At 37.7% G+C, this 26,462-nt stretch overlaps 1 protein-coding gene across 1 annotated transcript in view; it reads right to left on the bottom strand.

Moving 5' to 3' along the window:
* BTBD16 (BTB domain containing 16) overlaps positions 1-11,191 on the bottom strand; it is a 140,785-nt gene extending 129,594 nt beyond the window's left edge. Inside the window, exons 1-3 of the mRNA XM_044662609.1 lie at positions 11,171-11,191; positions 10,008-10,156; positions 1,103-1,176 (exon numbers count right to left, since the gene is read on the bottom strand). Of these exons, the coding sequence (XP_044518544.1) occupies positions 1,103-1,176; positions 10,008-10,156; positions 11,171-11,191 (244 nt within the window). The remainder of the gene's footprint in view (positions 1-1,102; positions 1,177-10,007; positions 10,157-11,170) is intronic.
* Between the last annotated feature and the right edge of the window lie 15,271 nt (positions 11,192-26,462).

Here is a 26,462-nt window from a genome sequence, read left to right as displayed (position 1 = left end):
TTCCAGGCGAACTGGAGAGACCTCCGGGAACTGATGCAGAGCGAAAGGAGCAGAGCCAGAAGAACATTGTACACAGAGACTGATATACTGTGGTAAAATTGAATGTAATGGACCTCTGTACCAGCAGCAATACAATGACCCAGGACAATTCTGAGGGATTTATGGTAAAGATGCTACCCACATTCAGAGGAAGGACTGCAGGAGAGGAAACATATAAGAAAAACAACTGCTTGAACACATGGGTCGGGGTGGACGTGATTGAGGGTGTGGACTCGAAACTACCACACCAATGCAACTACCAACAATTTGGAAATTGGTCTTGATCAAGGACACATGACAAAACTAGTAGAAATGCGCATCGGCCATGGGTGGGGGGAGTGCGGGTGGGTGGGGTTGAAGGGGATAGGAGGAGCATGAATCAGGTAACCATGTTAAAAATGTATATTAATAAATGTTAAAAAAAATAAAAATAAATAAAAATAAAAAATAAAAAATGTTCTATCAAAAAAAAATAAGGAAAGGATAATTGACATATTCATAAATGGTATTTTGATTAAGCTTTCATTCCAAAAGGAGATTGTTCAAACATAATGGACTTCTCTACTAGCAGCAATGCAAGGATCCAGAGCAAGGCTGAGGGACCTATGAGAAAGAAAACCAGCCACATTCAGAGGAACTTCTGTGGGAGGAGAAACACAGAAGAAAAACAACTGCTTAAACACATGCCCTTATGGGGATATTTTTGGGGATGTAGATACTAAACAATAGTTCTAGTGCAACTATCAATAATATGGAATTAGGTCTTGATTAATGATACATGTAAAACCCAGGGGAATTGTACATCAGCTAAGGGGCATAGGGAGTTTTGGGGGAGAGGGAAAGAACATGAAATATGTAACTATGGGAAAATATTCAAAATAAAAATGAAAAATATTGAATAAAAAAGGAAATTGTAGATTATTGGTAAATTGCTTATGGTCATATGCACATTAAAATATATTTGGTAGATTACTAATAAGATTCAGTTCATGAACTCAAGACCCCATTCTTTACATACAGATACACAGTGATCTAAGTTATTTATATCACTGGAGATACTCACCTGCCACTGAGTGCTGGCTGGGTTTTTTTTTAATTCCACCAGTTAAGATCTTCTGAAGATGTGGAATATGTAACCTTAAGAAGAATTATTTTTAAATCCAGGAATTAATATTGACACCTACTTTGCAAATAACATCACATCATCATCATCATCATCACCTCTAACTAATATGATTCTATAATAATACCAGATGACATTTAGTAATAATAACTTATATTAATGACTCCTTTATTTACAAAATATTTCCTTACAACAATCCTGTGAGATAGGTAGTTCGACTATTATTTCTATATATCACAGAGACAACAAAGAAACAAACAACAACAACAAAAAAAAACTAACTTCCCTAATCAGAGAGGTTAAGTGATTTGCCAGTGATCCTGTGGCTTGTAAAAGCCAAAGCTGGGATTTGGTCCCAGGTCTCTTGTCTCCAAAGATAGCATTCTTTTTGGTTTACAAAGTGCTTAACAGACTTCATCTCATTTGAGCCTCACGTTAACTCTTTGAGGTAGATAGTACATTATCCTCACTTTACACATAAGGAAACAGTGTTAAGTGACTTGCCCAAGGGTACCAAGTGATTGAGGCAGGACTAGAACCCCAGTTTTCCCCTCCATATTAGGAGAAAGTTTTCCCACCCACAACTGCCTATAATCTCGGCACAAGTTCACCTGAAACATTCATTTTTTTCACATTTTGTAGAGTTTAATTTCTATTTTTGATTGGTTTCTATTTTTGACAGTTGACATGGGAAGGACCTGAAGTCTTTATTTGCCTCTTCAGTCTATAAAAAGAGCTCACAATCATTGCATTGGCATTCACTTAGTGAAATCACTCTATGAACTGGTACCAGATAACCTACCAAGATTTCTAATCTAATATGAACTATATTGTGTTGGTCATCTAATCATCATCCTACTGAGTTAGTAGTTGAGAAAAATATAATGGCACTCAAATAATATCTGCCCACCTCCAACTCCTCTTAGGAGCAGAGACAACCAAAGAACCAGTATTAATGAAGACCTGAAAGATTAACTTAACTAATTTTGGTTATGTCACAGGGCTAGTTCACATTCCTGAAGTTCAGGGATGGAGATTATAATGAGAACCAGCGACAGACTGGAATGGTGTTGATATGTTGCCCTTTCTAAGCAAGGATGACCCTGCTTAGTCATCATCTTTGGGTTTCAGCCTTTGAGGTATTTTCTGAACTGTGGGGATGGATTTCCCTAGAGCCAACTGCACTCTTTCATTCAGTTCACCTTGTAGCCAAGGTCGCGTGTTTCAAGCTAGCTGGCAAGGGCTAGTGGGGCAGTCCGTGACAATGGAACAGACCAAAGCTCACTGGAGAATTCGAGGATTAAACCCAGGAGCTATCTGGTACTCTATCATCTAACCAAAGGAGCTGGAAAGTGACCATTACAACATGAATTGTCATACATTGACTTAACTCCTGATCACAAAAGCTTGCAGGGGCATGATTTCTTGCTTGGGTTAGGGGTTTTGAAGAATCCAAACCCCCAGGGCGAACTGTTTCAATGTCACTGAAAAGAAATGGGCTTTATTTCCCATCCTTTACCATGGGTAGGTACTAAGAGAGCTTTAATCATAGCTAAGATGGCAGATAGCCATGTAAAAGCCTGTAGGAGCAAAGTGAGAGAATGGAGAGAATACTGCACTTGGAACCAAAAGATCTGGGCTCAGATTCCCAAGCCTGCCATTTACTAGTTCAGTGACCCCAGGCAAATTACTTCACCTCTATGCCTCAGTTTTTCTCTTTACAAAGTGACAGGTTTGGACTCATTTATCTTATCAATGTCCTTTCTAAAGCAACATGTAATTGGTTAGATAGTTCTTAAAGGCCATTCAGCTCTGAATTCTATCAGCTATCTTAGAGTACTTCCTGATTTGTACCCTGATTTTGCGACCATTATACAGAACAAAAAGACTTCACTCATAGGAGAAAGAGAGGATTTATATGATTGTCATGAACCTTATAGAATACCACTGAGAAGCCCATTCAGAAATTGTATTGCTTTGTTTTTTTTTTTTGCTAAAACATTTGAAATTCACAAAGTTCTGAGATATCAGTGGGAAGCCTTATTCTGTCAAGAATTTTATTTCAGAAAATGGTTGCCAGGAGATTTAATTCCTAAATATTGTGCTGGCTATACATATCTTTTCTTCTAAAGCCTCAATTTGCACCAGGTACAAATTTCCCCTGCCTCCAATCCTTCCTGAACGACTCCTTATTCTATTCATTACTTTATGCCCAGCTCATAGACCCTTACTTGCTCATCTCTAAACAGGGCCACCTTGTCTCCTTTCTAGGAGATTAGATAAGGGAAGAAATTATTGAAAAAAAAATTAAGCCCTTACCTTCTGTCTTAGAATCAATATTGTGTATTGGATCTAAGGCAGAAGAACAACAAGGGCTAGGCAATGTGGGTTAAGTGACTTGCCCAGGGTAATGCAGCTAGGAAGTGTCTGAGGCCAGATTTGAACCTAGGACCTCCCATCTTTAGGTTTGTCTCTCAATCCACTGAGCTACCCAGCTGCCTCCAATTATTGAAATTTAAACTAAAAAAGGTCAGAAGTTTTCAAAAACAAAAAGCAGTAAGGGTCATTTTTCAACTTTTTGCTTTCTGGGCTTTGATCCCTCTGGCAAATTCTGACATTTGTCACTTTTTAGTTCTCCAGCTCCCTCTGACTTCCCTTTGTTCCATTTTTCATATTTAATGGAAAAGTATTTAAATGTATTCATTTATACAAAAATCATCTTATCTCTGAGGAAATGCAGTAGTTAGCTGATAGGAAATATAATTTCCCAACGTTATCCTTTGCTCCTCTCCACATATTAAAATGTGTGAATAAAAACTAAGAACCAACAACGGGGGCTAGTTGAAATGTAATGCTTAGGTCAGTGAGTAGGGTAAGGAAAAAGTTATATAAACAACTAGCCCACACATCCCCAGGTTAGTATTACTACAGGCAGGGCCCCTCTATTGTTGACCATTTATTGTACATCGATGTGGCCAGTGAATTAAGAATTGGAGAATATGTAAGATGGTATTGGTTGAATGAGATCAGAGGTCCAGGACATCCTGGAAGATGAAACCTGACTGAGCAACCAATGACACCACCTATCTTTCTTGCTGGCTTATCATCCATGTTGCCCTCCATAAATGGGAGCATCCCTTAAACCTCTGTCCCATGCCACCTCTTTTTCTCTATATATACACTCTCCTTTGATGGTCTCATATGTGGCTTCAATTATCTACACAGTCAACAATCAATAAATGTTTATTAAATGCATTCTGCATGCCAGGGACTGTGGTAAGCTCTGGGGATACAAGTAAGAAAAATAAAGATAGTCCCTGACCTCAAGGAACTTACTAAATAAAAGAGGGAAACTATACAGAAAGAAACTGAAAAAGGGATAGGAGTGGGCTGGATTTGAGAGGATACCAAGCAGAGCAGCTAATGAAAAATGAAGTTTGCTGGAATAATGTGAGTCCTGTATGAAAGGATGCTTTAAAAGGAATTTATTGCTTTGTCCTCCAGCCCTCTGATCAGAGGGGAGAAGCATTGAGTTGCTGGGTGTTGAGGAGGTGTAAAATCAAAACTGAAACCTCCATGATGAAATTCCACTTCAGGACCTATTCCTGGGAGAGGCATGGTGTCCCTGGAGTCAAAATCAAACAAATTAGCCAAGGGGATGTGAATTACACCCAAAATTTATATGGCCAAAATATATAACCAGTTCTGATCTTTTTTTTTTTTTTAAGTTTAGTCCTACACCTCTGACTGGATGTTCTGCCAACATCTCAGACTCAACATGTCCAAAACTGAACTTATCTTCTCCCTAAAGCCTACTCTTCCTCCACATTTCCTTTTTCCTATATTGGTAACTGTCTTCTTCATGGTCATCCAGGTTTAAAACCTCAAAGTCATTTTTCAACTCTTCTCTTCCTCCAATTCTCATTTTCTATCATTTGTCAATTCCTTTTAATTCTGCTTCCACATCATCTTTTATATCTGACCCTTCCTTTGCACTCCCTAAGCAACCAACCTACTCCAGGTCCTCATTACCTTTTGCTTCGAATTGTAACTGTATTGCTATTGTAATTACTTTCTTTCTCCAGTCTACCTAGGCCAATCCATCCTTTACACAGCTGCCAAAAATATTCCCAAGGCACTGATTTGACTGTTGCTCTCTGTTGCCTTAAGGAGAAACTTTTTAGCTTTGCTTTTAAAGATCTACCAAAACCTTGCTTCAACCTAATTTTCTAGCCTTATTTGATATTATCTTCCCTATACTCTCCTTTGCTATAAAACTGAACTATTAATAGATCTTTAATATGCCCTTTCCAGGTCATCCTCCAAGCCTGGAATGAAACCTCTCCTCATCCCTGACATTTGGTTCGTTATCTTTCCAAGCTCAAGTGTCGCCTCCTATATTTTTCTTTTATATCCTTCATCTTTTCAATTGATCATGCTTTCTCCATCCTTAACTTTTTCTAAAGTGCTTTACCTAATTTCTTCTTTGCCTCTCTTCCACTATACCTCATATAACAATTATCTGCACATGTAATATATTCTTCCAGTATAATGTAGGCTGCTTAGGGTCAGAGATGGTTTATTTTTGGTCTTTGCACTCCCATCACCTGGCATAGTATGTCCACTCAGTTGGATTTGGGATCTCATTAATATGAACTTAATGAGATTAATGAGATGTGGACTTAATTGTTCCTTTCAATGCAGGGAATAATCTGTTCATGTCTGCCCATACTGAAGCTCTTGTCTGTGATTTCCCATAAGTTGTCCTTAGGGAATTCATCCAAAATTCTGAGGACTTTCCTCACTCTCTCCTCATTGTGAGGATAACACAGTCTGCCCAGCAGTAGTCCCTTCCTTGTGATGTGGCAGAGAAGAAAACCCAGAATTGAAATGATTTAGAAAAAAGTTTATTAAGTCATCAGGCAGAGGGGAGAGAAGAAAAGGGGTGGCTCCTGGCTCCCCTTTGTATCAATTTCACATAATGAAGGTTTCAAATAAAGGAACAAGAAATTGGCCATCAGCACAAAGGCAATTTTCACATAAGAAGCATGGGTTGTTTGAGATATATGGCAGGAGAAATTCCTTATATTAATCTTTGGATTTGAAAGGTTTCTGGGCAGCACAACCTAAGTCTTGAGTTAAGCATTAAATAAATCTGGTCTCTAAGCAATAATTTCGGTTTCTCAGCCATGCAGGGGCAGGTTCAAACAATGCAATGAAGTTTTCCCACAGTAGCATTGCACCATGTGACCAGCTCAGAATTTTCTTTGTTGGTCATTGGATGAGGTCTTTAATCCAATTCTTCCTCAGAGTTTCTTGCCACATGTTGCAGTGTGCTTCCAGCTGCCATGCCCATCTCCACTACTCTCTGAAGGATAGTCATTTTTAATTCACTAGAGACCATAGTGTTACATGATTAACAACCATAAAATACCAACGGAATGTTAGTGTTGAAATATGAGCCCTTTGTCAAGGAGTATCTGTAAGGTTCTGGAGACTCATGCAACCAGAAAAATGTCATCATCATCACCTGTAAGATCTTACCATCTATAGGGAATTCTTGTTCTACTTGGACAATGCCGTCTTTCTTCCATAACCAAGGAGGGGAGCAGATATTTCTTGGTGTTACACCTTGCCTGATATTAATGACCAGAGGATCATCAAAAAAGCCTATCTCTGTTTCAAGATTCTTACCTAACTGAACTGAGGAACAGTCTGCATGGCAGACACTTTGTTGGAAGAAGGCTTCAAAGTTGCACTTTTCTCTAGTAAATTAAAGCTTTTTTAGAGTCAACAAATAGCAAATTCAGTGGGATTTTGTATCATGGGCATCTCTCAAGTGATGGTGAAGATGTATTTAAGTATGCAACATAGCTTATGAAAATTTTCCTCTTTACCAACAGTCTCATCAAGGATAACAATAATAGATAAGAACTAATATTTATATAGTGCTTTAAAATTTGCTAAGCAATATTTATATGTATACATATATATTTATAAATACAAATATTTTTAAATTATAAAATATCTTATAACAAGATAATTATCCTATATTATCCTCAAAAAAACAGCTCGGATAGGCAAAGTATTCTCCTTAATCCCCATTTTATAGATGAGGAAACTAAGGGAGACAGAGGTTAAGTGACTTGCCCAGAGTTACACATGTAGTCAGTGAGTCAGGATTTGACCTCAGGTCTTTTTGACTCCGTGTGCAAGGTTTTATCCACAGTTTCACCTTTAATATGTCTTCAATATTTATGCATGTCATTTTCATAAAAAATTTATATGGATGGGAAAGTAGGCATATAGTTGCTCTCGGTCACTTTTGGGAGGGAAAGTGATAAAATCTCCCATTTTCCCACATCTTTGGGACCTTTCCCCATCTTCAGATTCCTTTTAAACAGCTCTCTCAACACCTTTCATTACATCACCTCATGAATGGATCTATCTCCTCTAATCATACTTGATATAACTCAATTGCATTTCTCATCATCAGTGGCATTCCCATCTCCTCTAAAAAGTAATTCCAGGACTGTGATATTAGAGTCTGTGCATGGTAGATTCACTTTCCTCACTGGTGAAAATAATAGGGTATAGACATCTTCGCATATTCTTTCCATATTCTGTTTTTATCCTCCTACTTTCATCCTTAAATACTCTTGCAATGACATTCCTTGGTTGAGTCTTTAGATTCACTTTATTTAAACTGGTTTTACCCTCCTTTGCATCTTTCGATTTTATGAGATGATACATTTCATAATCTTCTATGATTTTGTAAACAAGCTAATAATCTAAAATGGTTTTGCCCTTCATAATCCTTTCTCTGTAGGTAGCAAGAAAGTCAAGTGTTTGAAGATAAAAATAACATGAGAGATCTTTTGGTCTCCTACTACATACAACTGATTTGTATTGGGTAATCATTTGCATTTAATTATTGCCATTGGTGATTCATTATTTCCTCTGTCATTTCCCAATTTTTAATTAATAACTTACTAGGATACGGTGATTATAATCACATCTAATATTTTCCTAATTTTTATACTTCTGGCTTTGTGCCCTTTGTCCTAACAACACAGTAGTCTCAATATACATAGACCACTAATTTAGGAACAACTCTCACATTAGTAACAAGTCATTTCTAGTCTTTAAATGTTTAATCAGTTTCCTTTTTTGTGATTTTGACAAGGCTGACAGACTTAGACTAGGAAGGACCACAGAAGTTATTTAATTCTAAGAGAGGCCTCAGAGGATATCTAATCCAACTTGCTCATTTTAGAAATGAGAAAAATGAGGCCCAAACGGGTTAAATAACTTGCCAATGTCACACAGGTACAAATAGAACAGCACAAGTTCTAAAACAGGTCCTCTGACTCCAAATCCAGTGTATTTCCCATTGAAAAACCATGGCTGTGATATTCACATTCTTATTCTTTTTTCAAGGAAAGTTTTTGTGGTATCTCAGTGTGAAGCTTATATGAGACTCCACGAGTCTTTGGTCTCTCTCTTTCTTAGTCTTGAATCATATTTTCCAACATTTTGTAGTCATCCTCCCATATTCCCACTTCTTTAGTGAAGTCAGCAAACATCCAAGTTTATTTGTTGATTTAATTAGGAGGGTCTAATTGAAATCTTTGTAGAATTTCTCTGCCTCTCCGTCCTCTGTGACATGTGTTATTGAATAGACTTCAATTTTAATGGTGGTCTTCTGGCAACTATTTATTAGGAATGTTGCAATGGAATATGATCAAATATCCTATGAAATGATGCTTTTGGGGGACCTTTGGATATAAAATTAAGTGAACTCCACCAATTCCTTCATTTACATCTCTAAGGAGAATCTAGGCAAGAACCTTCCATTTATTTGTAACTTTTTATTGTTGTCTTCTTGCTGGTTTCAGTCATACTGAGAATGCCAAGATTTCTGTGAATCCAGTTCTTCTAATAGGGTGTCCACTCATTAGTGATCAGACAAGGACATTTCATGAGAGTACTAATAGCTGTCAAAGTTTTTGAAAAGTCTAAAACTTGTATGAATCTTAGCATCCTCCACCACTTGTCTGCCACACTGTCTTACAAAGTTGGGGGAAAGTTACACAAGACTGAGGACCACTTTATTTTCTTAGGTTCTCATAAGCTAAATAATCCATCGGCAACTGGTCAGCTGTTGTTTCCCCCAGGGAGAAGAGAAAGCCAAATATACCTGGAGATCAAATATATTTGAAAAAGAAAGGAAGTAGATACCCTGCTACAATAGATCACATCTATTGTTCTTTGTACCTATAGATGGTGTACAAAGGCAGAAGAGTCTGGGAGATCAGAGATATTGGTGCTCAAAATCCTACCACAAGGAGCTTTACATAAGAAGAGGGGCTCCAGTTTCCCAAATGGGCCACCAGAGTACAAACAGAGTAATTTAAATTCTGATCAGCTAACAAGGCAGGTGTTCTCAAGAAAATAGCCCTTCTGTGTGGTTACTGAGCATCAGCTCTTCTACAAAATTCTATACTGTCCAAAGTTTCATGTGTCAAAGGAATTAGGAAATAATATCAACATCCCATTTAATGGGTATAACTAGAATGTTTTACTCTGGGGCTTTACCATTCCACCCAAATAAACCCAAAGGAAATAGTTACATTGAGATTTCACTAGGCATATCTAAATGTGCCATAGCAGTGCTAGAGTATTTCCTAGAAATATGTCTCTATTCTTGTGCCTTACATAATATTTAAAAAAAAAGCAATAAACCCTCCACCCCAATTTGAAAAGTCTAATATTAGACCAAGCTATCTAATAACATGGTATACAGAAGTGTTATATTCTGTGGAAATGTATCTTTACATTCTACCTGTCAATCATCTTTAGCTCACTATCGATATCTTCTCCAGTTGCTCTTGATAACTGGGAGAGCCCCAGAAGGTCACCCAGGTTAGTCTCTTTTGAGAAGCGCCAACGATCATTAGCTCCATTGATTCTGCGTTCCAACCTTGCTGGTTGCTAAGTTGAGCACCCAAAGAAAGAAACAGAAAATCTTGTTAGCTCTCTTTCATTATTTAGGGTTTCTGACTTGAATATCAGTTAGTGTGCAAACAAATCTGTCATTGTTCAAATATTTGTTCTCATAAGTATTTATCTCTTGAAAAATAAAGGCTTTCTTAAAGGCAGGTGCTCATCAAGTGGGGCAATGAATTGGCCAAACAAATTGTGGTGCATTAATTTAATGAAATATTAACTGTACCTTAGAAATGATGGACATAAAAAATTTAGAAGAATGTCGGGGAAAATGGATCGATGTAGACTGGAATAAAAACAAAACTAAGGGAATAATAGAGCTAAAATAATGCAAACGAAAAGAACAACAAAATGGAACTTAATACTGTGCAACTACAATGACTGAATTTGGTCCACAGGGAAGGTGAGAAAATGTCTCTACCTCACTTAACTGCAGAGGAGAGAGACTTCTGTCAGATACAACTAATGCCTTGGTAGGTCTTGCTGAGCTGAGTTTTTTTCCTATTTCTTTTTTAATCTTTGTTAGAAGAGAAGGTTTACAGAGTAAAGTAGTAGGGATATATTTGGAAAAGAATGTTATGTAAAACAAAAAATATCCATCTAAAATCATTAGCTCTTAAGGAAGAAAATAATACCATGCGTTTTTACCTTAAAATCAATGGTGAAATACCCTCTTAGGAAAAAAAGTAAAAGTTTTGTAGTGAGAGGATAGATGCTTTTAAAGCCCAAAGTAACTTGGATCCCATAATTTAGAATAAGAGTTTCCTTAGGCAAAAGGCCAGGAAAAGGATTGCTATATTAGCTAGGAAAGATATCTCTTTTTAAAGTAGAAGTTTACAAGAATTCACACTCTAGAAAACAATGAGGGAAGTAAATCTCTCTGAGTAAGAATTAAAGACAACTTGCTGATGAGTCTCAGACCCAACCATTCCTTCTGCAAAACAAAGGTTTTCTGGGTCACAATTTCCAGGATTTTTCTAACAACACTAGTCTACATACCTGGTTCAACATTTTGTCCATTGATGTGATTTCTTCAAAGTATTATGAAAGAGTCTGAACAATTACCTGGAAGATGGAAGAGAGGCAAAGTTGAGGCAAAATGCCCAAGACTTCCTTTGCACAGATTTTGTTTCCCGTGAATTCTCTCTCAGAGCAAGTTAGGGTTAACTATTTCGAGTATAATAAAGACAATTACTAAAAATTAAATGCATATTTCTAGCAGAGGTGCTCTTCTCTTTAGATTTCATCTTTACTGGGCTATCATCATCCTTTACCAATTTAAGAGCAACATCCTTTCATTCCACTTAGGAGTCAATAAAGACAGGACCATAAACAACCACAGACTCTAGTTCAGATGGTTCTTTTTTTGTTTTCTTTCATCAAGCAGAAGACTTGTTGATAGAAAAGTTTGTGGAATCAACAGCTTTCTTGCCAGAGGAGAACTAGAGATAAGGGCAATTGGAAGCTTTTTGGATCTTTAGGAGATTAAACCTAGAAGGATTAATACTAGCCATTCTTTCTGTCTACCAATAAACCCTGGGACATAGTTACTCATTGAATGACAGTGATTATTCTTCCCTGTACTCTTTCCTCATCCTCACAACTAAACCTGTGGGACCAGAAAAAGGTTCTTTTCTTCCTTGCTCTGAAAATAGCACTTACCCCTTTTTTTTAGGGCACTTCTCTACAGGAAAATATATGTTTGAGTGTATGTGAATCACAGTATGCACCATGAATTTTTCTCTAGTATAAACAATATATGTCTTCTTTTACAAAATGAGGAATATGGAAATATGTCTTATATAACCATGTCATATTGCCCACCATCCTGGAGAAGGCTGAGTGGTAGAAGGAGGGAAAGACTATAAATTGCAAGACGCTAGAAAACTATTCTTGAAAACTGTACCAATATGTAATCTGGGGGGAAAATTAAAAGAAAAAAGAAAAGAACAGTACATTTGAGTAAACCAATTAACTTCTCTGGGTTTCAGTTTCTTCAGTTATAAAATGAGGGTGTTGCTCTAGAGCAGAGATTCTAGACCTAAAAAAGATTTTGATTCCTTTATTTCAATATCACTGGTTTCCTTTGTAACTCTATATATTTGATTTTATAAATTTACAAACATTCTAAGCAGTAGTCCATAGGCTTTTCATCAGACTGACTGCAGACACTAAAAAGAAAAATCTGCTCAAGAGAATCACATCTGGCTCCATATCTTGGGGAACATCTTAATTACAAAGTTTGTAGGGTTTATAGAACTAGTCCTTTGTCCAAATATGCAAGTCAACTAGGATTTTTCTCTTTCTTGGTCATCCTCCCTTGCCTAGAGGTTCTCCTCTTCTCCCATATCTTATCTAGGATGCCAGCCCTGTCCTCCTGTTAGGATTGAGTAATAAATCAAGCTATAGATCTTACCAATGTAGATGGGGTCTCATCAAGATGTTGGGTATCTTGCTCCTCCTGGAACTTTTTCCTAAGTCTTACATAGCAAGAAATAATAATAATGACCACACACTTTTACACAGCATTTAACAATAGTGTCAAGGATATGAATAGTAGTTTTCAGATGAAGAAATCAAAACTATCAATAATCACATGAAAAAGTATTCTAAATACCTCCTAATTAGAGAAATGCAAATCAAAACAACTTTGAGGTACCCTAGCAGATCAGCAAATATGACAGTAAAGGAAAATAATAAATGTTGGAGGTTATGTGTCAAAATTGGGACACTAATACACTGCTGGTGGAGTTGTGAATTGATCCAACCATTCTGGAAGGCAATTTGGAATTAGGCTCAAAGGACTTTAAAATAATGCCTGCCCTTTGATCCAGCAATACCACTATTGGGTTTGTACCCCCAAAAGATAATAAAGAAGGGTTGTACAAAAATATTCATAGCTGCACTCTTTCTGGTGGCGAAAAATTGGAAAATGAGGGGATGTCCCGAGACTGGGGAATGGTTGAACAAATCATGGTATCTGTTGGTGATGGAATACTATTGTGCTGACAGGAATGATGAACTGGAGAATTTCTATATGAACTGGAAAGACCTCCATGAACTCATGCAGAGTGAAATGAGCAGAACCAAGAGAACATTGTACAAAGAAAGTGAAACATTAAGGAATGAATGTAATGGACTTTGCTACTAGTAGCAATGCAATGATTCAGGACAATCCCAAGGGACTTTTGAGAAATAAGGCTATCCACAGGGAGAGAAAGAACTGTGGGAATAGAAACACAGAAGAAAAACCTGTTTTTATGGGTACATGGTTTGAGGTTTTGGTTTTAAAAGACTACTCTGTTTAAAAGATTGTTCTATTGCAAAAACGAATAGTATGGAAATAGGTATCAAGTGATAACATTTGTATTGGAATTGCATGTCAGCTCTGAGAGGAGGGAAGGAAGAGGGGAGGGAAAGAAAACAAATCATGTAAATATGGAAAAATATTTTTAAAAATAAACAAAAAACCCAATAGTGTCCAACTCAAACAGAAATTGATCCCTGCAATTGCTCTATTGAATTTGAAAACCACAAATTAACATTATCTGTATTATATTGCATTTTCATTTATTTGGTAAAACATTTCCCAATCACATTTTAATTTGTTTCTTGCCCAACTATGACTAGTGGACTGAAAGTTTAAAATTTGCTTCAAGGTTTACAAAATACTTTAATCCAAAAAGGAGGTAAGCAGGGCAAGCCTTATGGCCATTTTACAGATGAGAAAACTGAAACTTGGAGAAGTTGTGACTTGCCTATCATCAGAGCCATAATGAGTGTCAGAATCTGGGCAGGGTGGGGGGAGTGTGGAGAGGGGTCAATTGACTTGCCTGAGATCACACAGATTAGCAAGTGGCAGAGATGACATATGAACCCAGCTACATATAACTCCAAATCTAGAATGTTGTTTTTTTTTACTCTCTCTAGGTTACAATGCCTCCTAATATGAAAAAAGGCCAATGATTCATTATTTCAACTCTGTCAACTCTTTCTTTCTATTTGACCTTACAAAGATGCTGGTTTCATTTTAAAATATAATTTTAATAAGGCAGCCCATTTCTGGTTAGAGAATCAGTGATGGAGAATAACGTTTAGGGCTCCAAAGCATTTTCCACCATTCTGATTGTGTTGATTTTCTCTGAAATGGAATAATAACACCAAGTGAGACTTACCACTAACAAGCTCTAGAATCCTTGGGGCTGAGATCAGTGAATTGGTGTGAAGGTGGAAGCTGGCATAGTGGTGGTCTTTATGGATATGCTTCCAGAGATGCTGGATCTTAGGCAAAGGACAGTCCGCCTTGCAAGTTTATTTTTTGCAGAGGGCTCATGACAACTGGAAGGGGCCCTGCGTTGTTTGCCCACTTCAGTTTCTTGGATGTGAGACCTAGACTTCCTGGTTCCCTGGGAGTCAGTTGTGGTCTCCCTGGAGACAATAGGGAAGGTTCCATGCAGTTCCTGTCCTGGGCTCAGGTGAGGCAGACTTCTCATGTTCATTGACACTGTAGCCCCCTAGAAGGAAAGTCATGGCCTATTGGGAGAAGAAACCCAAGATGACTCTTTGTCCTGCCACAGGGGGATGCTTCCTATAAAGACTTCTATTAGGTAAGTCTCCCTCAGGTATCCCTTCCAACAACCTCCTGAGGTCAAATTTCATCTCCAGTCCTAATCTATAGTCTGGGATTACCTGTGATACAGAAGGCTGAGAGTAGCTTTAAGGACCAGATGGGATGCTCTGAACTCTGTCTCCTGCCATAATAAGAACACAGCAATGACAACACATCCATAAAGTACTTTCTAGCTTACAAAGCCCTTTCCAATGTAGTCCAATCTAAAAGGATTATTTAAAAAGCGTGTACTATGCTACTTGATGGTAGGGTCTGTTTCATTGTTGTCTTTGTATACCCAACACTCAGAACAGAGTTTAGCACATAGTGGGTGCTTAATAAATGTTATTGATTGGTTGATTGCAAAGCCCTGGGGATATAAAGAACTCTGGGAGGGGAGTAGGAGGTAAAAATATTGTTATTATCTCTTTTCTACAAATGAGATGACTGAAGTTCAGAGAGGTTGTGTGATAGTATAGTGAAGAGAGGTCTGAGCCTTAGGAAAACCCAAGTTCAAATCAGCCTTAGATAACTTACTAGCCATGTAAGCCTGGACAAGTCACTTAACCTTTGGCTGCCTTAGTTTCCTCAAGTGTAAAATGAAGATAATAATAGCATCTATCTTCCAGGCTTGTAAAAATCAATGAGATAATAATACTTGTAAAGCACTTAGCACTGTGACTGATATATACTTAAATGTTCCCTTCCTTAAGTAACTTGCATATGGTCACACAGATAATAAATTTATAGTTCCATAGATTTGGATCTGGTACATGATCTAGTTCCAACCCCATCTTTCTCCATCCCCACATATATGACTCATTTTACTGATGAGGAACTGAGGTCAGGTAGGTTAAGAGACTTACTTAAGAGTGCACAGGTATTAAAAGGTAGGATCGGGATTCGAATCCAGATTTTCTGACTCCAAGATCAAAATTTTTCATAATACTAAATTACATGTCAATAGAAAGGGTAGGATTTCAAGGAGAATCCACACCAGGAGATTAAAGTTTGCAAGTCTTGATATCTCATATGACTGAGTACAAGGATAAATCAATGAAGGTGAGTAGGGATCTCAGATGAGAGAGGGGAAAATCAGGAAAATGAAGCCTATTGGACATCTTGAACTGGGATAGATATCTTAAACATAACATGTCCCACATTAACTCATCTTTTTCCATAAATCTTCCTCGCTTCTTGGCTTCCTTATTACTGTTAGGGTATCACCAACTTCCTGGTCACCCAGGCTCACAAATGAGGGGTCATCCTCAACTCTCTCACTCCCCATCTTCAATCTGTTCCTAAATCGTGACAATTCTACCTTCCCAACTGCTCATATACAGTCCTTTCTCTCCTCTGATACTGAAACCTGTGCCACTGCATCGCATGTAAAAAACAATTTTTGACATTTATTTTTTAAACTTTTGAGTTCCAAATTCTCTCTTTCCCACTCCCTGAGAGAGTAAGCAATTTGATCTAGGTCATACATGTGCAACAATGAAAAGCCTATTTCCATATTAGTCATGTTGTGAAAGAAAACACGGAGCCAAAAAAGAATAAAGGGAAAATGCCTTCAGACTCCACGAGTTCTTTCTCCGGAGGCAGATAACAACATCTTTCATCGTGAGTCTTTTGGCATTGTCTTGGATCACTGTATTGCTGCAAGAGAGTAGCTAAGTCATCCACAGTCGATCATTGTACATTATTGCTGTTACTTTGTACAGTGCTCTTCGATTCTGTTCACTTTATTCTAATTGTGCTTTTGGAATAATTAATGAATGGGTTTTATGCATTCTCCTAGAGACCAAGAATTAGTTGGGTGGAAAGAAGGGCCAGAAGACTGCTGAGGGATAATTCTGCCTCCTCAATCAGTTGGACTAGAAAATAGACCAGTGATGGAGAGGGAGAAATGCAACAAAGTAAAGGAACTATTAATTAGACAAAGAACCTGGGCATCTGATATATCTTGCACACAATAGCACCCCCTGCTGGCCTTTTAGTGACTCAAGTGGATGAAGGAACATTGAAATAATTCATAAAGCTATATAAAGTGTATGTGTGTACCTTGCATTTTTTTTTGTTTTTTGAACATTTTTAAAATAATATTTCCCCCCCCCGTTGCATGTAAAAACAATTTTGAACATTCATTTTTTTTTAAGTTCTGAGCTCCAAATTTTCTTCCTCCTTCCTGTCCTTCCTCCCTCATTCTCTCCCCGAGACAGTAAGCAATCTAATATAGATTTTACAAGTGTAATCATGTTAAACAGTTTTTCCATATTAGTCATTTTGTGGAAAGGTATACAGTTTCAAAGATAAAATAGATCATGGAGATTATGAAGCAAAACCCTCTCGGTTTCATAAATGAGACAAAAGAAGAACAGAGGGCTTGGTGTCCCTTAATTATAATTCTGGTATTCTGTAAAGATTTGGCCCAATTATAATTTAGAATGTCCCCAGTTGAAGATCTGGTAGTGGCCAGAATCGTGAGGGGGCAAAATCAAGTCTCTTGAGCCTTGGATTCCCTTTCTGAATTTCCCCACCACCTGACACAGAGCTCTGCACACATTAAGACTCCTAATTAGGGTCTGTGGAATATGAAACGCTTGTTGAATAAATGAGACCCTTTTACCTCCACAGCTACAGGACTTTCCTGTAGAGTTTCTTAGTTGTAGGCTGTCAAAACCAAGCCATTGCTGGGGAGGCGTGTACATGAGCAATAGGTCAACTGGGAGCCGGGGACTGTCAAAAGAGGGCAGGGAACCATGGCAAGGGTGATGCCAGCCAGAATTGCAGGGGCAAACACCATGTAGTTGCAGGTATAAGGAAATCATAAACTACAGGTCTATTTGCTCACTGAACCATACTGTAAAAGCAGCTCTGAAGAATATATTTTGCCCAAGTTCTTTTATCAGACTCTGAACAATTCACATCTCTAGTGGCTGGCTCCTTACCTGTACCATAGGCCAGGGGTGACCAATATTTAGGTGGCACAATGGATAGAGCTCTAGGCTCAGAGTCAGGAAGACTCATCTTTCTGCATTCAAATTTGGTCTCAGAAACTTACCAGTTGTGTGATTCTGGGCAAGTCATTTAACTCCGTTTGCTATAGTTCTCTCATCTGTAAAAGGAGCTAGAGAAGGAAATGGCAAACTACTCCAGTATCTTTGCCAAGAAAATTCGAAATGGAGTCAGGAAGAGGCAAACACATTTCAAAACCAAAAAGCCCAATCTTTTCTTTTTCAGGAGGTTACTTTTTCTTATTTTAAAATAATATTTTCTATTATAAACTTAACAAACACGAACACTTCTTATACAAAGAAAAAAAGAAGGGATTAAATATGAAATTTTGAATTTGTGTTATATATAACTTAGTTTTTCTCCACTATATATAGTTTTTTTTTAAATTCAAAATTCTCCAGGGCCAGATGGACTAAATCCCCAGGGCCAGATGGATTCACAAGTGAAAGAAGAAACATTTAAAGAACAATTCATCCAATAGTAACCAGCAATTTAAAACAAACCAACCTAGATTGAGGGAAAAGTACGGCTATAGGTGCCAACTAATAATATTTCATAGAATTTCACTAGAGTTTGGATTTTTTATTATTTTACTTGGCTAAAAGCCAAGCTGGTTAACATAAACATTATCTGGTCAATGTTAATATTAATCAGAAAAGGCTTCCGGGTTAAGATGGTGGCAGAGCTGCTTGACCTCTCCTAATCCACACATATAGGACTCCTCAAGAAAGAACAATTAATCCCAAGACTATATAAATTATTTGGAAAAGTAGGCAAAGAAGGAGTTCTACCAAATTCCTTTTAGGACACAAATATGGTGTTGATACCTAAATAAAAATGGAGAAAGAAAGCTATAGACCAATATCCCTAATGAATATTGATGAAAAAATTTTAAATAAAATACTAGCAAAGAGATTATAGCAATAATGTGGATTTTATGCCAGGAATGAAGGGCTGATTAGATATTAGGAAAACTATCAGTATAATTGACCATATATATAACAACACCAATAGAAATCATATAATTATCTCAATAGAGGCAAGAAAAGCTTTTGATGAAATACAATGCCCTTTCCCATTGAAAATACTAGAGAGCATGGGTATAAATGGCACTTTCCTTAAAATGATAAATAGTATCTATCTAAAATCATCAGCAAGAATTGTCTGGATAAGCTAGAAGTCTTCCCAAAAGATCAGGAGTGAAGCAAGGATGTCCATTATCACCACTATTATTCAATATTGTACTAGAATTGCTATCTATAGATATAAGAGAAGAAAAAGAAATTAAAGGAATTAGAATAGGCAATGAAGAAATAAAACTATCACTCTTTGCAGATGGTATGATGGTGTTCCTACATAATCTTAGAGAATCAATAAAAAATTAGTTGAAATAATTAAATAATTAAACTAAAAAAGGGTTTGTACAAAAATATACAACCAGGATTGGAAGGAAAGCAGAAAGCTAGGAAAAAAATTATTACATCAAGTATCTTTGATAAAGGTCTAATTTCTTAAATACATAGGGAACTAAGTCAAATTTATTAAAAAATAAAAGTCATTTTTCAATTGATAGTCAAAGGATATGAACAGGCAGTTTTGAGATGAAGCAATAAAAGCCATCTATAGTCATATGATAAAATGCTCTAAATCACTCCTGATTAAAAAATGCAAATTAAAACAACTCTGATATACCATCCCACAACTATCAGATTGGCTAACATAACAGAACAAATAAAACAATAAATATTGGAGGGGATGCAGGAATATTGGGGCACAAATGCAGTGTTGGTGGCTTTGCAATCTCATCCAACCATTTTGGAGAAAAATTTGGAACTATGCTCAAATGACTTTAAAAACTGTGCGTACCCTTTGGTCTAGCAATACTGCTTGCTACCAGGTCTGAATTTCAAAGAGATTTTTAAAAAGGAAAAAGGATTTATTAGTGCAAAAATATTTATTGCAGTTCCTTTTGTGGTAGCAAAGAATTGGAAATCGAGACTATTTCTATCAATTGAAGAATGGCTAAACAAGCTGTGGTACATGATTGTAATGGAATACTGTTGTCCTATTATAAATGACAAGCAGGGTGATTTTTTTAAACATTTATTAATATTCGTTTTTAACATGGTTACATGATTCATGCTCCTACTTTCCCCTTCACCCCTCGCACTCCCCCCACCCATGGCCGATGCACATTTCCACTGGTTTTAACATGTGTCATTGATTAAGACCTATTTCCAAATTGTTGGTAGTTGCATTGGTGTGGTAGTTTCGAGTCTACATCCCCAATCATGTCTGCCTCAACCCATGCATTCAAGCAGTTGTTTTTCTTATATGTTTCCTTTCCTGCAGTCCTTCCTCTGAATGTGGGTAGCATCTTTTCCATAAATCTCTCAGAGCTGTCCTGTATCATTGCATTGCTGCTGGTACAGAAGTCCATTACATTCGATTTTACCATAGTATATCAGTCTCTGTGTACAATGTTCTTCTGGCTCTGCTCCTTTCACTCTGCATGAATTCCTGGAGGTCTTTCCAGTTCACCTGGAATTCCTCTAGTTTATTCCTTTGAGCACAATAGTATTCCATCACCAGAATATACCACAATTTGAAGCAGGGTGATTTTTTAAAAATCTGGAAAGAATTATAAGAACTGATGCAAAGTGAACAAAACCAGAAAAACATAGTACATAGTGACAGCAATATAAAAGAACTGATAGAATCTGAATGCAGACTGAAATATACCATATTTTCACTTTCTAATTCTATTTTTTCCCACTTGAGATCTCTTCCTCAAAATGACTAGCATGGAAAAATGATTTATGTGATTACACATGTAAAATCTAAATCAGATTGTTTACTGTCTTAGGGAGGATAGAAGAGAGGGTGAGAAGTAAAAAGAGAATTTGGAACTCAAAACTTTTAAAAACATGTTAAAATTTGTTTTTACATGAAATTGGGAGAAAAATAAAATATTTTAAAAATAAAATAATTTGTTAAAGAGAAGAGACATAAAAATTCAAATACAACATGATATTTCTAAGAATGCCAATTTGTATGTCTCTTCTCTTTTGTTTACTTTTAAATAAACAGAGATGAAGGAAGAGAAAGGAATAAGCATTGTTAAGTTTATATTATGTGTCAGTCACTATGCTAAGCACTTTATAAATGTTATCTCATTTCTTCTGCACAACTCTGGAAGGCAGGTGCTATTATTATTCTCATTTCCCAGTTGAGAAAATTGAGTCAAATAGAGATTGAATGGCTTACCCAGAGCCATACAGCTAGAAAATATCTGAGGCTAGATTTGAATATATTGCCATCCTGACTCCAGACCCAGTATGACCTAGCTACCATTGATAATGTCATTGCTGCCAATGACAACATCATTGATGTCATTTTTTCTCTTTTCTTTTTTCTTAGTATCTCACCTCCCAGCTCTCCTCCATTTCCCTTCCTCCACAGCATGTGTACACAAGGCAATCTACTCCCTGGACCAGTGGTTCCCAAACTTTTTGGCCAACTGCCCCCTTTCCAGAAAAAAATTACTTAGTGCCCCTGGAAATTAATTTTTTAAATTTTAATAGCAATTAATAGGAAAGATAAATGCACCTGTGGCCATCACCACCATCCTGGATCACTGCAGCACCCACCAGGGGGCGGTGGTGCCCACTTTGGGAATCACTGCCCTGGACTGATGGCATGGTGTCACAAAGACTCCTGAAATGGTCATCAGAATTCATGGCTTCTAGCATGGCTTTGCCATGAAAAGTGTGACTTTGGGCAAGTCATTCTTTGCATCAAAATCCATGTCCTTCTGTGTAAAATGAGATTGGACAAGATGGTCTCACATTCTATGACTCGTGCCCAAATCACTTCTCAATCTCGATCCCCATGTCTTATACTTCTTGACCTTTTCTCTTGTGCTTCAACCTTTCATCCATGTCAACCTCCATCCATACAGCATGAATCTGGCACATCGTTCATTAATGCCCCTCTTTCTTGGGAAACTCATTTCTTCTGCCTCTGATATTCCACCTAATATACCAAAGGTCATAGCTTCACAGTCTCATAGATTCAGAGTTGGTCATCTAGTTTAATACTTTCATTTTTACAGATGAAGAAACTGAGACCTAGAAAGGTTAAATAATTTGTCCAAGATCACATAGTTACTTAATGCTTCTGCTGGGGCTGCTGCTGTAACTAATACTACTCAGGAGAGAATCAAATTAATTCCATGTTATAATTGATTCCATTCTCTATCAACCACTGACACTTAGTATAACTGTTTTAGTCATATTTCTTTGTCTCTGAGTTAAGTTCAGAAGTTCAGCCATCCTGTAAATCTCTATTCTTTCTTTTTTTAAACCTTTGCCTTCTGTCTTAGAATCAATACTGTGTATTGGTTCCAAGGCAGAAGAGTAGTGAGGACTAGGCAATGGGGGTTAAGTGACTTGCCCAGGGTCACACAGCTGGGAAGTAGCTGAGGCCAGATTTGAATCCAGGACCCCCATCTCTCAGTCTAACTCTCAATGCACTCCGCCAGCTCTATTCTATCTTTATGTCAAGGAGACCATCTCTGTACCATTAGCTGTCTTTGCATGGACACAGGTGGACACAATCACTTTTCCCTAGCAACTAGGAAGAAAATAATCATCCTTTCCACCAACAGAAACCAGATGACTTATTTCTACAGCATATTTATTTGTTGTTCTATTTCTATTCATTTTCCTTAAACTATAAGAAATCTTGTAAACTCTACCTTGGATTCTTTTGGTTTGCTAAGGAACTAAAGACCCTTTTTTATTGATACCTGCCAGCCTTACCAAAAATTGAATGTGTTTGGAACTTTGTTGTCTTAATTTGAACTGCAACACTAGCTAACATTTTTTACAGCTTTTTAAGATTTATAAAGTGTTTTACAGGCATTGTTTCATGTGTTCCTCCCAACAGTCCTGTGAGATAGATTCTAATATTGGCCTTGTGAGTTAGATGCTCTTATTATTCCCATTTTACAGATGAGAAAACTGAGGCTGAGAGAATAAGTGATTTGCTCAGTCATATGGCTAATAAGTGTCTGAGGGAAGATTTGAACTCTGTCTTTAAAGGTAGAATTTGAACCCAGGTCCTCTGACTCTATGTCTAGAGTCCTTTCTACTATATTATAGACTTAGAGATGAAAGAAACCCAGAGGCCATTGAATTCAATGAATTCAGTTTACAAGTAAAGAACTAAGGCACAGAAAGTTTAAATGACTTGCCCAGGGGTCATAAAGTTAGTAAATATCTCAAACAGGATCAGAACTTGGGTCTTTGTGACTCCATGTATCTACCACTGCATCCCTTATCCCACTTAGCAGGCCAACCTGGGGCTGCCTTACTGCCCACATAGCCCCAAAATATAATATTTCTACTCAACCACACAGGCAGCTTAGTGGCACAGTGCACAGAGCCCTAAGCCTGGAATCAGGAAGACATCTTCCTGAGTTCAAATCTGGTTTCAGACACTAACTAGCTGTGTGACCCTGGGCAAGTCATTTAACCCTTTGTGCCTCAGTTTGAGCTGGAGAAGGAAATGGCAAACCATTCTAGTATCTTTGCCAAGAAAATCCCAGATGGTAACAGGAAGGGTCATACACAACTGAAAAATGACTGAACAACTCAACTGCACTTCTGCCCTGGGAAAAACCACCGATAAAAATGTGTAAAGGCCAACTGGTACTATTGACTGCACTTAAGAAGCTTAATGTTTTAAGCAAAAAAAAAACCCACCAGCACCACTGCTTAGAGTTCATTCTCACGTCTTCCCCTGATGATATGTTGATAAGTGAAACAATGCAAAATATTTTATAGTCTATGAGGACAATAAGGAGCTTGAGCTGAAAGGTTAATGGCAAGACCACTCACTAATCAAGTTTATCAAGGAATAGATGTAAAGAATAGATTGTAATCACTTTTTAAAAATCATATTTCCTGCTATATTGAAGTCTAGGCATATTTGTTCCTTCCTTTCCACATTTGAGTAATGGAGAAAATAAAATGTGTTCCCCAAGGGATTTGTTTGGTAATGGGTGGGACCAGCAAGAAAGAAAGAGATCTGACAAAATAAGAGAAAGGGAGGTGGCAAGAAAGTGTGGGCAACAAATGGAAAAAAAAGTCTCAAGTGATAGATGCTTTGCCTCCATCTTGCATTTGACTTTTTTTTAATGATTTACTGACTCTAGAGGAATGGCTATGTTGGCCTAAGCAAGTGGGGACAGAGAAAGATAGACAGACAGGACCTGGATGTCTGCCCTTCCACAGATAGGACTTTATGGAAGAGGATTTCTTCTTAGAAAAGCTTCATGCTCAAGGATATTGATTCTAGGGAAGCATATCTCTGGTATTAATGGCTTTCCATTTTATAATTTGTATTTCATTTCTTTCCTTTTCAATAAAACTTTATTACTATTAACTGCTTAGTGGTTAGAGCACTGGCCCTGGAGCCAGGCAGAACTGAGTTCAAATCTGATCTCAGACACTAGCTGTGTGACTCTGGGCAAGTCATAATGTCTATGTCTTAATCCACTGGAGAAGAAAATGGCAGGACCATTCTGATGGACAGTACCAGCATGATATGGTCCACGGGGTCATGAAGAGTTAGATTTGACTGAACAACATAAACTGACTAACTGGATTCAGAAAATCAGCTTCAGGAAGCTGGGCTGGAAAATAGAAACCAAAACACAGATGTTATCACAGGTTCTGTGGAGTAGGAGAGGGACTGTAAACCAGAAGAAGAATGAAATATCTTAAAGAGCATCTGGACCCTTGGCTGATAATTTTCTTGCCTAAGCATTACCCTTGTATACTTCCCTGTATAGCTGATGTAGTCTCTTAAGAGCCCTGATCCCAAACCCCACTCCCATCGCCATGTCCCCAGTGTCCATCTGTAAAATGAAGAAAATGAGACTTGAATAGCAAGAGGGATTTGCCCAAGATGCATTGCTAAGAAATAGCACATCAGAGAGATCCCAATCTAGGTCCTCTCTCTCCAAATCCAGGGCTCTCTCCATTGCATCAGCTAAAGAAGAGAGGTGAGAATGGGAGGTTATTATGGAAAGTTGCTCTTCCAAGTCCTTATATAATCTCATTACTCTTTGGAGTGCTATCTCCCTGAGTTAGAAAGTAAACTCACTCTTCTCTTGACATGTGAAAAATGAAGGATGAACCACTTGTTTTTGGACATGGCCAATATTGAAATGCTGGTTGACTGTGCAGATTAATTATGAGAGTTTGGTTTTCTGTTTTCTTTTGGGGAAGAGGTTGGGGGAAATGAGAGGGAGAAAAAAATAAATGCTTGATAAATGAAAAAATAAAATTTAATTTAGAAAAGAAAATGGGCTTTAAGAGAAAGGGATTGTCAACTGTACATAATATCAGAAGGAATTTCAAGTTGGGGACTGGAGGAGAGGAGATAATGAACTTAGTTTTAGAAAAGTTAATGGTGGGCTCAATAGAACTATACTCACCCAACTTACTATTTTCACTATCTTTGAGGGTTTTTTTAGTTTGTTTCTTTGATTTAAATTCTTACCTTCCATCTTAGAATCAATACTGTGTATTGGTTCCAAGGCAGATGAGCAATAAGGGCTAGGCAATGGGGGTTAAGTGACTTGTCCAGGGTCACACAGCTGGAAAGTGACTAAGGCCAAATTTGAACTCAGAATGTCTTATCTCTAGTCCTGGCTTTCAATCCTCTGAGCCGCAAAGCTGTTCCCATTCCTTAATTTTAAGAAAAAATCTGAAAGGCCATAAAGGGAGGGAAACTGAATGAGTAGAAAGAATTCTGAAATTCATGGAAATATGCCTTGTTAAGACCTGGGCATTACAAAGGGAGAGAAGGAATATTTGTAGCACCACATTAAGGTCAAAGACTCCTGCGGGACTATGAAAACAGATGGAATGGGAGGACACATTAATATAAAAAAATGGTACCCAGCTACTGAGCTCTGGGGGTGAGACCAAAGTTGAAAGTGTCAGAACACACTGGAAGCATGGCTACGGTAGGACACCTGAATGGACGGACTAGAGTCTTGATGGACCAAGCTAGGCAGAGGATGGCCACAACCACTGTGCTTCGTGACCACCAGGTGTATCATCTCTACAGCTGGTTGTATTATGACATTTAGCCAAGGAAAAACAAAACTGTACAATAAAGTCAAGCCTCTGGGAGCACGAGGAGGAAGTATATCAGGTCTGAACTAGGATGGAGGACACTATCAGGAATGGAATTCGAGTATGCAAGAAAAATAAGTTTTTGAGGTCATGGTTCAGACTGGCACAGGGATCGCAAGGGCTAGCATAGAGATCGGACCTGTGATTTCATGTGTGGAGGAAACTCAGATGAAGAAACTCTTTACCTTCAGTTCAGGACTTTCTTGGCAATTTCTAGTCATAGAATGCTGCTTAGATTGGAAGTGTTAAATGCACTGCCCTCAGCCACTCTCCTGAGTGGACCTGAATTGGATTAAAATGTAATTGGAGGGGGGCAGCTAGGTGGCTCAGTGGATAGAGAGTCAGCCCTAGAGGTGGGAGGACCCGGATTCAAATGTGGCCTCAGATATTTCCTAGCTGTGTAACTCTGGACAATTTACCTAATTTCCATTGCTTAGCCCTTCCCCTTGGA

This window comes from Gracilinanus agilis, chromosome 2 (assembly GCF_016433145.1).
Source record: "Gracilinanus agilis isolate LMUSP501 chromosome 2, AgileGrace, whole genome shotgun sequence".
In the NCBI taxonomy this organism is placed as follows: Eukaryota; Metazoa; Chordata; class Mammalia; order Didelphimorphia; family Didelphidae; genus Gracilinanus; species Gracilinanus agilis.
The sequence above is the reverse complement of the archived record's forward strand: the minus strand, read 5'-3'. Positions and strand labels throughout refer to the sequence as shown.